The sequence below is a fragment of the Scyliorhinus torazame genome, chromosome 16 (assembly GCF_047496885.1).
Source record: "Scyliorhinus torazame isolate Kashiwa2021f chromosome 16, sScyTor2.1, whole genome shotgun sequence".
NCBI lineage: Eukaryota > Metazoa > Chordata > Chondrichthyes > Carcharhiniformes > Scyliorhinidae > Scyliorhinus > Scyliorhinus torazame.
The window spans coordinates 184,210,911-184,225,866 of record NC_092722.1 but is presented as its reverse complement, the minus strand read 5'-3'; the positions used below and the strand labels follow the sequence as shown (position 1 = coordinate 184,225,866).

The window sequence follows — 14,956 nt, the reverse complement described above, 5'->3', positions numbered from 1 at the left end:
ATCAACACACACACCACAGCCAATCACCAGTTAGAGCACACTCACTATAAAGTCAGGGGGCATCAGAGTTCCCGCTCATTCGGGATGCAGCCTCTCAGAAGGACAAAGCTTACAGCACAGATCCTCACCATGTGCTGAGTGCATAGACTGGTTCGGACAGGCAAAGGTCTTTAGTTTGATTTAACATCGTGTTAACCCACAGTGAAAGTATGTTCAACAGTTTCTAACTTAATAAAATAGTGCTGCACTATTTTAAGTGTTGGTGGCCTGTATGTGTTCCACGGATCCCGAGCACCCAACACATCGACAGGGAGACCATGCAGGCTCCGCACAGAGAGTGACCGAAGCCGGGAATCGAACCTGGGACCCTGGAGCTGTGAAGCACAGTGCTAACCACTGGGCTTGGGGGGGAGCGGGGGGGGGATTATTTTACCCGTGCTCCTTGTGGAGTATGAGCTCCCCCGCTAGGGGCAGGGTAGCTTACCCGTAACTTGTGCCAAAGGTTGGCCAGTGTGAAACCGACCGATAGCGAGAGAGAGAGTGACCGGTGAGGGTCTACCTGCTCTCATGTGTACAATTGTTGCAAAATAAATGTCTTTTACTTTTACTCACTTTAGACTCCCCTTGTCTCACTAAATACAAAAACAGAATACCTGGTCATTCTCACATTGCTGCTTGGCCGTTACGGCCCCTCGCCTTTCATGGGGGCTGCTGTGCCTTCCGGGTCCCATAAGTTAGAATAATCACATTTAAGTCTCAAAACGAGAGAGCACCATCGGGTGTATTTCTCGCTCATCTCCATGTGGCTGAGACACCGATACACTGTTGCCCGGCATTAACTGCGGTGCAGCAGTGAATGTGGCACCCCGGGATATATATTCACGACAATTACTTCCAAATTCATTACAAATAATAATATAGCAGCATAACAGTGACTAAGTCGTGAAAATACTTGGGGGCTTCTTAAGGGCGTGGAACGTGCTGTGGCTGACGGGCGCTGGGTCAAACCCCAAGAACTCCCTCTCTAACAGCACTGTGGGTGTACCTACGCCATACGGACTGCAGCGGTTCAAGACGGCAACTGACCACCACCTTCTCAAGGGCAATTAGGGATGGGCAATAAAAGTGCTGGCTACGCGCACGTTCCGTCAAATAATTGAAACAAATGGCAGCTTTTTATAAAAAGCTGACCTGTTCAGGAGAACTCCCGCCACAGCTGAAGCACAAATACAAAAATTAACAAGGTCCAAATAAGACAAGAAATTAGTTTTTTTTTTTGTAAACCCATGCTCCCTGCAAAAAGTAATTAATGCCAGGTCAACTCACTTGTTTTGCCAAGAAATACTGGCTGAATATCTACTCAATAAACTTCAGATGGATAAAAAGAGACAATTTGAAAACTCGGTCGAACGTTATGGTCTCTATGCTGCTGGAAGTACAGGAAATGCCATCCCTCACTTTAGACTCCCCTTGTCTCACTAAATACAAAAACAGAATACCTGGTCATTCTCACATTGCTGCTTGGCCGTTACGGCCCCTCGCCTTTCATGGGGGCTGCTGTGCCTTCCGGGTCCCATAAGTTAGAATAATCACATTTAAGTCTCAAAACGAGAGAGCACCATCGGGTGTATTTCTCGCTCATCTCCATGTGGCTGAGACACCGATACACTGTTGCCCGGCATTAACTGCGGTGCAGCAGTGAATGTGGCACCCCGGGATATATATTCACGACAATTAGTCTAAAATAAATGTCCTGAACTGGCAGAATTCCCGCCTACTATCCACTCACCTGTCTCTCCGCAAGACAAACTCGTGCACAGCAGGTGTGAGAGGGCACAGCCACCCAGAGCTGGAGAATGCACCGCACCCTTATTTTTTTTTTTGGCTTTAACATTTTATTAACAAGTTTGCTGATACATAAATCTCTGGAAGATGTTGATTCCACGAACAGTGCTCACTGATCCTTCAGCTCCCGCAGACGGCAAATTGCAGACTTGACGGTGACGGCCGAGGAGGTGTTGTAGGCCCAGGCTCCTCCAGCCACTCTTTTCATGCAAGATCCACAATGCCAGATCCCGACTGCTCTGCGCTTCATCTTTGTCTTGCCGCAGAAGGAGCAGGTGTATTTGGCGTGCCGACTGATCTCAATCTTCTTCACCATTTTGCGGAGGGAGGCTCCGTACCGGGTGCCATATTTCCCCACGATCCCCACCTTCTTGGTGCGTTTGGCCACCTTGGAGCCGGAGCCGAGAGCGCGCCGCACCCTTATGAGGAAAGAGCCCTTGAGCCGCCCAGGGAGGAGCAAGACAGCATCTGTGCGGTTGGCAAAGGTGAGCAAAAGTGTGAACCCTCCGATACTCAGTCATTCCTCAAGCCTCACCTGAGTAAAGTTTCACAGAATTTATCCTGGAGACGGACTAATGCCATCTCGCTTCCCTGCAGGGCAATCACTCGAGCAGGCTGGACCATCCTCGCGCCCACTGACCCGAGCAGCTCAGAGGGGAAATTCTCAGACATCGCCTTGGAAGAAGCGTCACAGTTGTCACTCGCAGCCTCCACCAGCGCAGATACTCACATCTCGGAGGGGTTAAGCGGGCTTCTGGATCACTCCTGGCGAGCAACTCACAGCTGAAGATTCACAGCGCAGGGAGGCAGGAATGTCCCAGGGATCTAGCAAACAGAGGGATGCCAGAGCCCAAGACACTGCAGAGCCCCTGGCCGATGGCATGCTCCTGGGTCCTACATCCAAGAGCTGATGCGTTTGCAAAGACAGACTCGCGAGCATCAGGAAGGGATGACAGCATCCCTCCTCAAACTGCAAGGCCGACTGAACGAGTCCCATAACTTCTGTCCGAGTAGGTGGGGATGTCACTCCAATGCAATGAGGCCAACTTTGTGAGGATGGAGTCCGTGGTGGAGACGTTGGTGCAGGATGTGCACTCAGTGGCAGGGGATGTCTACTCCTTGGCTCAGTTCATGACCTCCATGGCTGAGAGCATAAGATCCAAGGTGCAGAGCTTCAACTGCACAGTGCAGGCACTGGTGGGATTCCACGGGTGTATACAGCAGAGGATGGAGGGGCTTACTCCAGCTGCCCCTCTAACACATGGAGGAACACAAGGATCCCCTGGAGATCCAAAAGGAAGAGGGTCAGCAGGAGCGCAGCCTGGGGCCCTCCACCAAGCGGACCATGGGGGTGTCCAGCCCGTTTAACACCCCCCTCCCTGTGAGTGACAGACCTCCAGCCCAGCACACAGTGGAGGGTAGTACTGCAACACCTGTGCTACCTGAAAGTAGGCCCGGAGCCTCGGGTGCAGGCCTCTCAGGGGATGCCCGCCAATGTCATCTCAGGCAACAGGGTGTGGAAGGCAGCAGACTGCGCAACCACAGCTGTGAATCCTGGGGGTACACCTAGCGGTAACGGGTGAGGAAAAGTAAGAAACAGTAGACACCTAGTTAAGATAGGTCACCACGGTAAAACAGCACTTGTAAGTAAACACTTTGATCACCAGCAGATCCGCCACCCTATCATTTCATGGCTCCAAAGCCCTGCGTACACTCGGCGCTTCAAGTCGGTGCAGTGTGAGAATGCCAGCGCTGTATCTCTCCAACCTCCCACACGGATGACTCGGTAAAGACTGGCAGCACCTCCCCCCCGCCTGCATCAATGCTCAGGCCTCTTATTTCTACCACTCTTCTCCAGTGATGAGGTGGCCATGGGCTGACAATGTGTAGAGAGGCCGACCCACCCTGAACGTTAGTCGGAGGAACACACCAGGACCCCTGACCTCGAGGTGGGCGGTAGCAGACGATAGTTCATCCTCGGTCTCTAAACCCCATGATAGGCCTATTCATTGACAGGACGCATTCAGCTCTGTGTCAGGCAGGAGTCAGACATATCGCTGAGGATGGGAGGAGCATCGCTCTGTCCTCAATGTAAGTCATCATCATTCTACCGCAGAGCTGACCAATGGCTTTGGCGCCAGCCCATGGAATTGGGCCCCATCATGTGAACCTACCGCTGGCAAACACATTAATGATGAAAATCACTCCCCATGGTGGGAGAGCCCCTCACTCCCTAGTTCTGGCTGTCCCCAAACCAAGAGGCTATGAGGGCATCCCTACCTCATCAGCCAACATGGAGGAGGTCCTTTCTCCTCCTCCTCCACAGGGTGTACTTGACCGCCCTCCTCAACCTCTTCTCTTACTTATCTGAGATGTGACACTCCTCCATCTCCTCCTGGTCCAGTGACCTCTGAAGTGCCAGGTTGTGGAGAACGTAGCAGACCACAATAATCCAGGACACCCTCGGAGGGCTGTACTGGAGGGCACCCCACGACCAGTCCAGGCATCAGAACGGCATCTTGAGCTGTCCAATCGGCTGCTCGACCAGTGTGTACATTGACAGGGACGCCCCTCAGCAGCTATTTGTGCGCTAGGTATCCTGACTGGTCGGGAAGACAAGTGCCGGGTGGGAAGATCCCCTGAGCCTGGTCCTTGGCTAGAGATGGGAGATGAATTCCCGATTGTGTTTGGGAATTGGCTTCCTTGCTTTCATAACCTTAAATTGGAGGCTGGGTACATCAGGTCGATGGAGGACAGAACCTGCCCCCCCCCCCCCCCCCCCCCAGGGCTAGGCTGTGCACCGCCTGGGTGTTAGTGAGACGGCAAGGCAGAACGAAAGGTGCCACGTGCTTCGATTGATGGGATTCTGGAGCGTGCTCGTTGATCCTGCCTCATCCTTTGCTTTCTCATGCGACATGGAAGATGTCTTTATCCTGCAATCTGTCCTGCGGTTCTTTGAGAATCGGGATCATGACTCCCCTGTTGATCATGTTGTTGACCTTTTGACATTATTGTCTTTCTTCCTGAAGGGGAGTGTGAAATGTGAGTGCCTGTGCTATTCTCCTCAACCTGTTGTCCTGTGTTAGCAAGACCATTTTGAGTCAGTATGGGAAGAGTGATTTGTGCATAGCCTTACTCCTGCTGGTAATATAGTCCTGGTGTTTGGGAGGGGGGAGTGACTTTTGTCACCTCCCGTTTCTTTTGTGAAGATGACGAGTGGAGCTGGGGCGGAGTGACGGATGGGTAGACATGGTTGGTAGGGTTATTTCGGTCCTCACTGAAATGAAGGATTGTCCCTCCAGTTAGAGCTAATCCGAGTCTGGGGTGTAGGGCTTTTTTTGGGGGGGTTTGCTGGAGGCCATGGGGGTAGAGTCTTTTGTACGTCGGTTGGTGCGGGGCCTAAGGCCCAATGCTATGGCTGACATCCTGTTGCACCGCAGGGCTTGGGGATGTCCCTCTCCGAGGGCGTAGGGAGGAACTTCCTTGTCTCTTTGATGCACAGGGCTTTGGAGATGGGTCAAGCTCGGTCGCTTACCGTGTGATTTCCCCCCTCGGGATGTGCGTCCCCCCACCGTTTGTTGATTGTGGCCTGTTCTCTTCTTCGTTGGTGAGTATTGCCAACTGATGGGATAGCCGGGTGAGCCTGTTTCTCCGCTCTTCTCCCCTTCTTTTCGACCTGGGGAGGCCCTGTGGGCCTGACTATAGTTTGAATATACAGTCATTGTTGCCGGTCCTCTTTTCCTCGCCTTTCGTTATATTTGTGGTTCTACCTCTGGCCTGGGTTTGGGGTTTGCGTTATGTAGTATGTCTATAACTCCCCGTAGATCTGTGAGGGGCTCTCCCACCATGGGGAGTGATTTTCATCATTACCGTGCACTTTTGTGTTTTTGCAAGGGTGGGTACGACAAACCTGTCCTTTCTCCTACGCAGTCTGGAATGCGGGGAGAGGGGGCTGTGTAGGATAACAATGGAATTGAGCCAGATGTGAGGTTCTCTTTTCCATTCTCTGCTCATGTGGGCTAAGCCATTTCCGTTTTTCTCTTCCTTTCTTTGGGTGCTGTATTTCGCTGTAACTTTGTGGTGTTCTTTTGTTCAAAAAATGTAAAATCTCAATAAATATAACTTTTTGAAATAATAACATCTTCGCTTTACTTCGCAGGTTGACGCAAAATACAAGTCAAAAACCTGGAGAATTCAATTAAAGCTCAGTATTGTTCACAGGGGAGGGAGAAAGCCATTCCAATAATGGAGAGGATTCCTGTATTTTCTATTTGTACCAGTTAGATGCATACATTTTTGTGATTTCACGGCAAACATCTAAAAAAGGAAATCTCTCCCTGTTGATGTGTAGGCAGTGACAGAGTGGTACTGTCGCAGGACTTGTAATCCAGAATCATGGTCTGGGGACTCGGGTTCGATCCCGCCATGGTAGATGGTGACATTTGAATTCAATTAAAAGTATCTGGAAGTCTAATGAAGACCATGGTCGATTGTTGTAAATGCCCACCCGGTTCGCTAATGTCCTCTAGGGAAGGAAATCTGTCGTCTATATCCGGTCTGGCCTACACGTGACTCCAGATCCAATGTGGTTAACTCTTAACTACCCTCAGGGACGGGCAACAAATACTGACTCAGCCAGCAACGCCCACATCCCGTACATAAAAGAAAATGTTGAAATGAAGTGGTAAGAGCTACTCTGCCTCTTACCAGCAGACAAAGAAAAGCACATCAGCAGTGAAAACGGTGATTAAAAAACTTCTCCAAAATGTTCTGGGGCAGACTTTTCTCTTTGACCACATTTTATATTTCATGTTCCACATTTTGTCCTATTTTTACCAACATAGGGTGCTTTCTTGAGCAGACCACTTTGCCGTAACATCACCATTAAAAAAAAAAGAGGTTGGCAGTTGTTAAAGTATTTAGCTCTGTTAATAAAATTTGGACTTTGCGAGTACCAGGTACATTCTGTTTTCTCTGACCAACATTTTAAGAATGCATTGACGGCCCCGAACAAATTGCACAAAGGAAAGTAACTACCATCTGCACAATGACTCTTTTTGTGCCTAAAGATGCATCGAATTTTCACGCAAGACAGCATTTGTGTTTTTCCCCAACTTGTTCCTCTTTCATGCCAATCCAAATTCTTCTCTCACCATTCACATGCTCCTAGCTGTGCTGGAAGAGAGGGCATGAACAAAGACGGCACATCGAGACTGACACCCAATGATATTTAGAGGGAACAAAAATCTGTGGGGAAGCAGTCTGCAAAAATTCACCCACCATCCAAAAAGCTTGGTATTGTTTCAATTGAAAATTATCAAAGAACAAAGAACAAAGGAATGTACAGCACAGGAACAGGCCCTTCGGCCCTCCAAGCCCGTGCCGACCATACTGCCCGACTAAACTACAATCTTCTACACTTCCTGGGTCCGTATCCTTCTATTCCCATCCTATTCATATATTTGTCAAGATGCCCCTTAAATGTCCCTATCGTCCCTGCTTCCACTACCTCCTCCGGTAGTGAGTTCCAGGCACCCACTACCCTCTGCGTAAAAAACTTGCCTCGTACATCTACTCTAAACCTTGCCCCTCTCACCTTAAACCTATGCCCCCTAGTAATTGACCCCTCTACCCTGGGGAAAAGCCTCTGACTATCCACTCTGTCTATGCCCCTCATAATTTTGTATACCTCTATCAGGTCGCCCCTCAACCTCCTTCGTTCCAGTGAGAACAAACCGAGTTTATTCAATCGCTCCTCATAGCTTATGCCCTCCATACCAGGCAACATTCTGGTAAATCTCTTCTGCACCCTCTCTAAAGCCTCCACATCCTTCTGGTAGTGTGGCGACCAGAATTGAACACTATACTCCAAGTGTGGCCTAACTAAGGTTCTATACAGCTGCAACATGACTTGCCAATTCTTATACTATCGTGGATGTCAGAGGTGTCACTGATTCAGATCATGTACCATTCTTTTTTAAATAAATGTAGAGTCCCCAATTATTTTTTCTCCAATTAAGGGGCAACTTAGCGTGGCCAATCCACCTAACCTACACATCTTTCGGTTGTGGGGGTGAAACCCACGCAGACACGGGGATTGTGTGCAAACTCCACACGGACAGTGACCCGGGGCCGGGATCGAACCCGGGTCCTCAGTGCCTTAGGAAGCAGTGCTAACCACTGTGCCATCGTGCCGCCCTTAAGATCGTGCACCATTCTTGCAGGACCCAGTCATTTCACGCACTCAGCTGACTGCCAATGAGCTCCCACAAAGTTCGACCCAATTACAATTCAGCCAGTTTGCTACAGTTATTTAAATATGCCGGGTACTTGGCACCAGAAACCAGAAACACGGAAAAGTGTAAAAATGGCTTCCCTCGAGATATCAGATTTCCACAGCATTTGCATTAGGAAATTGGTCAACATAGCCGATATTCAGGACGCCAAAGCATGTAGTGAGGCAGTGGGGAAGGGAACACTGACAAAGGAGAGTACTTGCAGGCACGGAGATGGGTTGAAGTGTGTGTACTTCAACGCAAGAAGCATCAGGAATAAGGTGGGTGAACTTAAGGCATGGATCGGTACTTGGGACTACGATGTGGTGGCCATCACGGAAACTTGGAGAGAAGAGGGGCAGAAATGGTTGTTGGCGGTCCCTGGTTATAGATGTTTCAATAAGATTAGGGAGGGTGGTAATGGGGGGGGGGGGGGGGGGGTGGCATTGTTAATTAGAGATAGTATAACAGCTGGAGAAAGGCAGTTCGAGGAGTATCTGCCTACTGAGGTAGTATGGGTTGAAGTCAGAAATAGGAAAGGAGCAGTCACCTTGTTAGGAGTTTTCTATAGGCCCCCCAATAGTAGCAGAGATGTGGAGGAACATATTGGGAAACAGATTTTGGAAAGGTGCAGAAGTCACAGGGTAGTAGTCATGGGTGACTTTAACTTCCCAAACATTGAGTGGAAACTCTTTAGATCAAATAGTTTGGATGGGGTGGTGTTTGTGCAGTGTGTCCAGGAAGCTTTTCTAACACAGTATGTAGATTGTCCGACCAGAGGGGAGGCAATATTGGATTTGATACTTGGTAATGAACCAGGGCAAGTGATAAATTTGTTAGTGGGGGAGCATTTTGGAGATAGTGACCACAATTCTGTGACTTTCACTTTAGTAATAGAGAGGGATAGGTGCGTGCAACAGGGCAAGGTTTACAATTGGGGCAAGGGTAAATACGATGTTGTCAGACAAGAATTGAAGTGCATAAGTTGGGAACATAGGCTGTCAGGGAAGGACACAAGTGAAATGTGGAACTTGTTCAAGGAACAGGTACTACGTGTACTTAACATGTATGTCCCGTCAGGCAGGGAAGAGATGGTCGAGTGAGGGAACCATGGTTGACAAGAGAGGTTGAATGTCTTGTTAAGAGGAAAAAGGAGACGTATGTAAGGCTGAGGAAACAAGGTTCAGACAGGGCGCTGGAGGGATACAAGATAGCCAGGAGGGAACTGAAGAAAGGGATTAGGAGAGCTAAGAGAGGGCATGAACAATCTTTGGGGGGTAGGATCAAGGAAAACCCCAAGGCTTTTTACACATTTGTGAGAAATATGAGAATGACTAGAGCGAGGGTAGGTCCGATCAAGGACAGTAGCGGGAGATTGTGTATTGAGCCTGAAGAGATAGGAGAGGTCTTGAACGAGTGCTTTTCTTCTGTATTTACAAATGAGAGGGGCCATATTGTTGGAGAGAACAGTGTGAAACAGACTGGTAAGCTCGAGAAAATACTTGTTAGGAAGGAAGATGTGTTGGGCATTTTGAAAAACTTGAGGATAGACAAGTCCCCCGGGCTTGACGGGATATATCCAAGGATTCTATGGGAAGCAAGAGATGAAATTGCAGAGCCATTGGCAATGATCTTTTTGTCCTCACTGTCAACAGGGGTGGTACCAGGGGATTGGAGAGTGGCGAATGCCGTGCCCCTGTTCAAGAAAGGGACTAGGGATAACCCTGGGAATTACAGGCCAGTTAGTCTTACTTCGGTGGTAGGCAAAGTAATGGAAAGGGTACTGAAGGATAGGATTTCTGAGTATCTGGAAAGACACTGCTTGATTAGGGATAGTCAGCACGGATGTGAGGGGTAGGTCTTGCCTTACAAGTCTTATTGAATTCTTTGAGGATGTGACCAAGCATGTGGATGAAGGTAAAGCAGTGGATGTAGTGTACATGGATTTTAGTAAGGCATTTGATAAGGTTCCCCATGGTAGGCTTATGCAGAAAGTAAGGAGGGATGGGATACTGGGAAATTTGGCCAGTTGGATAACAAACTGGCTAACCGATAGAAGTCAGAGAGTGGTGGTGGATGGCAAATATTCAGCCTGGATCCCAGTTACCAGTGGCGTACCGCAGGGATCAGTTCTGGGTCCTCTGCTGTTTGTGATTTTCATTAATGATTTGGATGAGGGAGTTGAAGGGTGGGTCAGTAAATTTGCAGATGATACGAAGATTGGTGGAGTTGTGGATAGTGAGGAGGGCTGTTGTCGGCTGCAAAGAGACATAGATAGGATGCAGAGCTGGGCTGAGAAGTGGCAGATGGAGTTTAACCCTGAAAAGTGTGAGGTTGTCCATTTTGGAAGGACAAATATGAATGCGGAATACAGGGTTAACGGTAGAGTTCTTGGCAATGTGGAGGAGCAAAGAGATCTTGGGGTCAATGTTCATACATCTTTGAAAGTTGCCACTCAAGTGGATAGAGCTGTGAAGAAGGCCTATGGTGTGCTCGCGTTCATTAACAGAGGGATTGAATTTAAGAGCCGTGAGGTGATGATGCAGCTGTGCAAAACTTTGGTAAGGCCACATTTGGAGAACTGTGTACAGTTCTGGTCGCGTCATTTTAGGAAGGATGTGGAAGCTTTGGAAAAGGTGCAAAGGAGATTTACCAGGATGTTGCCTGGAATGGAGAGTAGGTCTTACGAGGAAAGGTTGAGGGTGCTAGGCCTTTTCTCATTAGAACGGTGAAGGATGAGGGGCGACTTGATAGAGGTTTATAAGATGATCAGGGGAATAGATAGAGTAGACAGTCAGAGACTTTTTCCCCGGGTGGAACAAACCATTACAAGGGGACATAAATTTAAGGTGAATGGTGAAAGATATAGGGGGGATGTCAGAGGTAGGTTCTTTACCCAGAGAGTAGTGGGGGCATGGAATGCACTGCCTGTGGAAGTAGTTGAGATGGAAACATTAGGGACCTTCAAGCAGCTATTGGATAGGTACATGGATTATGGTAAAATGATATAGTGTAGATTAATTAGTTCTTAAGGGCAGCACGGTAGCATTGTGGATAGCACAATTGCTTCACAGCTCCAGGGTCCCAGGTTCAATTCCGGCTTGGGTCACTGTCTGTGCGGAGTCTGCACATCCTCCCCGTGTGTGCGTGGGTTTCCTCCGGGTGCTCCGGTTTCCTCCCACAGTCCAAAGATGTGCAGGTTCGGTGGGTTGGCCATGATAAATTGCCCTTAGTGTCCAAAATTGCCCTTAGTGTTGGGTGAAGGTGTTGACCTTGGGTAGGGTGCTCTTTCCAAGAGTCGGTGCAGACTCGATGGGCCGAATGGCCTCCTTCTGCACTGTAAATTCTATGATAATCTATGATTAATCTAGGACAAAGGTTCGGCACAACATCGTGGTCCGAAGGGCCTGTTCTGTGCTGTATTTTTCTATGTTCTTTTCTATGTTCTATTTAGTCGGCTTAGGAAAACGCAAGTCAGAATATTGCAGGGCAAATACACAACTGGTGGTATAATGTGTCAAGGAGTTCACCACATCTATCAGATTATTGGATCTATGCCAAGCAGCTGATCTTTACTTGGCACCACCACACCGCAGCACGAGTGATAACCTTCTGAAGAGGAAGAAAGGGGTAGAGAGTTTAAGGAGTGCAAGGGCAAACATTTTGATTTGAGAGTCCCCCGGCTGTTGACTGCCCTTAATCTGATTTTGTCCACTTCTTCCCAGGCCACCAAATGGTCAATTGTACCTTTTCAGGTGACCAAGACTGACGTGTCTTCAATTTGCCCTCTGATCTCCACCATTCACTCCAGGCAAGCAATGCATGACCAAGTTTGAGAACTTCCAAAATTTCAGGGGAAAGCCATTTTTACTGTGGCGGATCTTTGTGTGTTAGCCGTGCAACGCTGGGTGAGTTTTAGCTCTAACTCACTTTTAACCAACACTTTGCCTTTGGACTGAGGAGTAAAGAACCTCATGCAGTACAGCTTTTACAGAGCTGCAGCGCGTCTTATGGTATCTCTTTTTCAATTGTTGGAGTGGACAACAGATACTGCTTTCACACTGTAGCAATGCCAACTGTCTCCCCTCGGCCTCAGCTCATCCGAAACCCTGATCCATTACTTCCTCAGCTCCATTACCCCAGCGCTCTCCTGGCCAACTTTCATCTTCTAAACTTCAGCTCAGCCAACACGGCTTCTTATTGCCTGTGCACCAAGTACCCCTCATTCTTCACCACTGTCTCCGCTGGGCCTATATTGGCTCCCAACACCCCAAATCTAAAATCTCATCCTTTGGTTTAAATCCCTCCATCTCATTTATTTTTCTTACACTTTAATGAAATGCCTTGGGCCACATTTGTGGAATATAAATGCTAACTGGTGTTGTCCGAGACAAGGCTCCAGCTCCAGCCGTCTTGGAACTCAAACTCCTAACAATGTTAGGAAATTCAGTAAGGTGGCGTCAGAGAGGGTCGGGAAGAAAAGAAAACCTGCTCTCCAAACTACAATAAGCTAGGGCGCAATCTGCCGGCCTCGTCGGCATCCCGCGAGAGACCTCTTGTGAGAATTGCAACGCTCGTTACGCCTCGTGAGATCGAACAAGATCTCGTGAGGCATGGTGATCTGGATCTTGCCCTCATAGGGTGCAATCCAGATTTGCATATTCAACTGAGTAGTTTGTCTCACGTGAATATGTCTATGCTGGAGTTACCCAAGGCCCGGGATCGAACGGGCTCACCTCGGAGACCCTGCCGTGGCGCCGTTTAGCACTGGTTTCCATAAACGTGGACCGGCATTACGGCACTTGGGGGGGGGGGGTCCCTTCAGGCGATCGGGCTCTGGGCAGGGTAGTACCCTGACGCTCCCGAAGCCACCGAGTACTGTGGCACACCCCAGCCTGGCAGTGCCACCCAGGCAGTGCCACCTGGGCACCATCCTGGCAATGCCATGGCACCTAGGTGGTGCTGGCAGCGCCCGTGATAGAGATTGGGCCCAGGAGTGCCCTGCCTTTATGAAATCGGGCGCGGGTGGCTCAAGAACTCCCTAATTAGTAAGTTGGGGCATTGGGAGGTTCCAGAGGCTTGAGGGGGGGGGGGTCATAATATACACCAGTATATCATGGTTCAGGTACACACACACTGATGGACACACAGCAAGACCAATCAACACACACAACAGCGCAGCCAATCACCAGTTAGAGCACACTCACTATAAAGACAGGGGGCATCAGAGTTCCCGCTCATTCGGGATGCAGCCTCTCAGAAGGACAGAGCTTACAGCACAGATCCTCACCATGTGCTTAGTGCATAGACTGGTTCAGACAGGCATAGGTCTTTAGTTTAATCTAACATCGTGTTAACCCACAGTGAAAGTATGTTCAACAGTTTATAACTTAATAAAATAGTGTTGCACTATTTTAAGTGTTGGTGGCCTGTATGTGTTCCACAGATCCAAAAAAAAACAGTGCCTCACAAGATGCAATATCTCACTAGTCTATATGTTGCTATAAATTTAAAAGAAACACTATATCACATCAAAGCTTATGTACTCTTCAGAATGCTAATGACCATAAACATGTAAGCAATATTGAATTGCATAAGACTACCAGTCTATTTTGTAATCATAGAATTTTTGATAATCTTTGATAAACCACTTCTTAGAGCTTGTAAATTGTAACACAAAACATTCATACATTAGTAAACAAAGATTGCAAACCGAGCAGCAGTTACCAAAAAGAAACAAACTCCTGATGTTTCATATTATTTTTTCTGAAATATTTTGCCTGCGCCTAAAAGTTTTAGTTTCATGTCCCATTCCCAAGGCTTGACACGAAAAAAACTTTGTTGAACACTAAGTCCAGCATGACTACTGGAGTAAGAAGTCTTACAACACCAGGTTAAAGTCCAACAGGTTTGTTTCGAATCACTAGCTTTCAGAGAGCAGCTCCTTCCTCAGGTGAACAAAGACGTGGGTTCATTCACCTGAGGAAGGAGCTGCGCACCGGAAAAGCTAGACTTTTAACTGTGCCCACCCCAGTCCAAAGCCGGGATCTCCACATCATTACTACTGGAGGACTGCACTGTTGGAGGTGCCATTTTTTGGATGAAACATTTTTCAGGTGGCTTTACCATTTCAAAGAAGAGCAAGGGAGTTATCGCCAGCATCCTGGTCAATATGTATCTGTCAGCCAACATGACTATAACTGACCAGCGGGGAATACCATCAAATTGCTGTCTGCCGGAGCTTGCTATGTGCAAATCGACAGCTACATTTCCTTTATTACAACAGTAACAAATTTCCAGAGTACGGTGTTGGCTGTAATGTGCTCGGGCATCCCGAGGTCACAGAAGGCACAATATAAATGCATTTTTTAAAAATTTCAAAATTTAGAGTAACCAATTCTTTTTTTTTCTCCAATTAAGGGGCAATTTAGCACGGCCAATCCACCTACCCTGCACATCTTTTTGAGTTGTAGGGGCTGAGACGCAGGCAGACACGGGGAGAATGTGGCACTAATTAAATGCAAGTCCCTCCTGTGTCACGGGGTAGCCGTTCAGTGGTTGGTTGGGGGGGGGGCAGGAGTTTGTGTGACACGAGTGCACAGTGGGGGAGAGGCGCGGGGGCAGAGAGAGAGCAGGAAGACTGCCACACAGTTACTAACCTACCTGGCCAGTTACAATCTCCACAATTGTTACATTCACAAAGTAGCTACTCCACTCACTCTTTCCCTCCCTTTCGGCGACAGCTCCCCGTCCAATCAGCGCGCGCCGGGCGGGGGAGCCGCCCACCGTCATCGCCCCTCCCCCCCTGCGTGCCACGTGCGCTGTCGACGGCCTGA

The 14,956-nt window shown here is 48.6% G+C and overlaps 2 protein-coding genes across 3 annotated transcripts in view; both read right to left on the bottom strand.

The window, feature by feature from the left end:
• Nucleotides 1-14,936, bottom strand: part of sfxn2 (sideroflexin 2) — a 113,408-nt gene extending 98,472 nt beyond the window's left edge. Inside the window, exon 1 of one of the 2 annotated variants that reach the window (XM_072479583.1) lies at nt 14,840-14,936. The gene's annotated coding sequence lies outside the window, so the exon portion shown is untranslated. Of the gene's footprint in view, nt 1-14,783 lie in introns of both variants that reach the window. The other variant, XM_072479582.1, reaches the window with a different exon arrangement.
• On the bottom strand, nt 1,917-2,267 carry LOC140392463 (large ribosomal subunit protein eL43-like). Its single transcript, XM_072477705.1, has one exon. The coding sequence runs from the start codon at nt 2,159-2,161 to the stop codon at nt 1,955-1,957; it is 207 nt and encodes a 68-aa protein (XP_072333806.1). The 5' UTR covers nt 2,162-2,267; the 3' UTR covers nt 1,917-1,954.
• Nucleotides 14,937-14,956: the final 20 nt, after the last annotated feature.

Bases quoted from the DNA above. Each gene is read 5' to 3' on its own strand.
- LOC140392463 (XM_072477705.1), bottom strand. From the start codon at position 2,161: ATGGTGAAGAAGATTGAGATCAGTCGGCACGCCAAATACACCTGCTCC.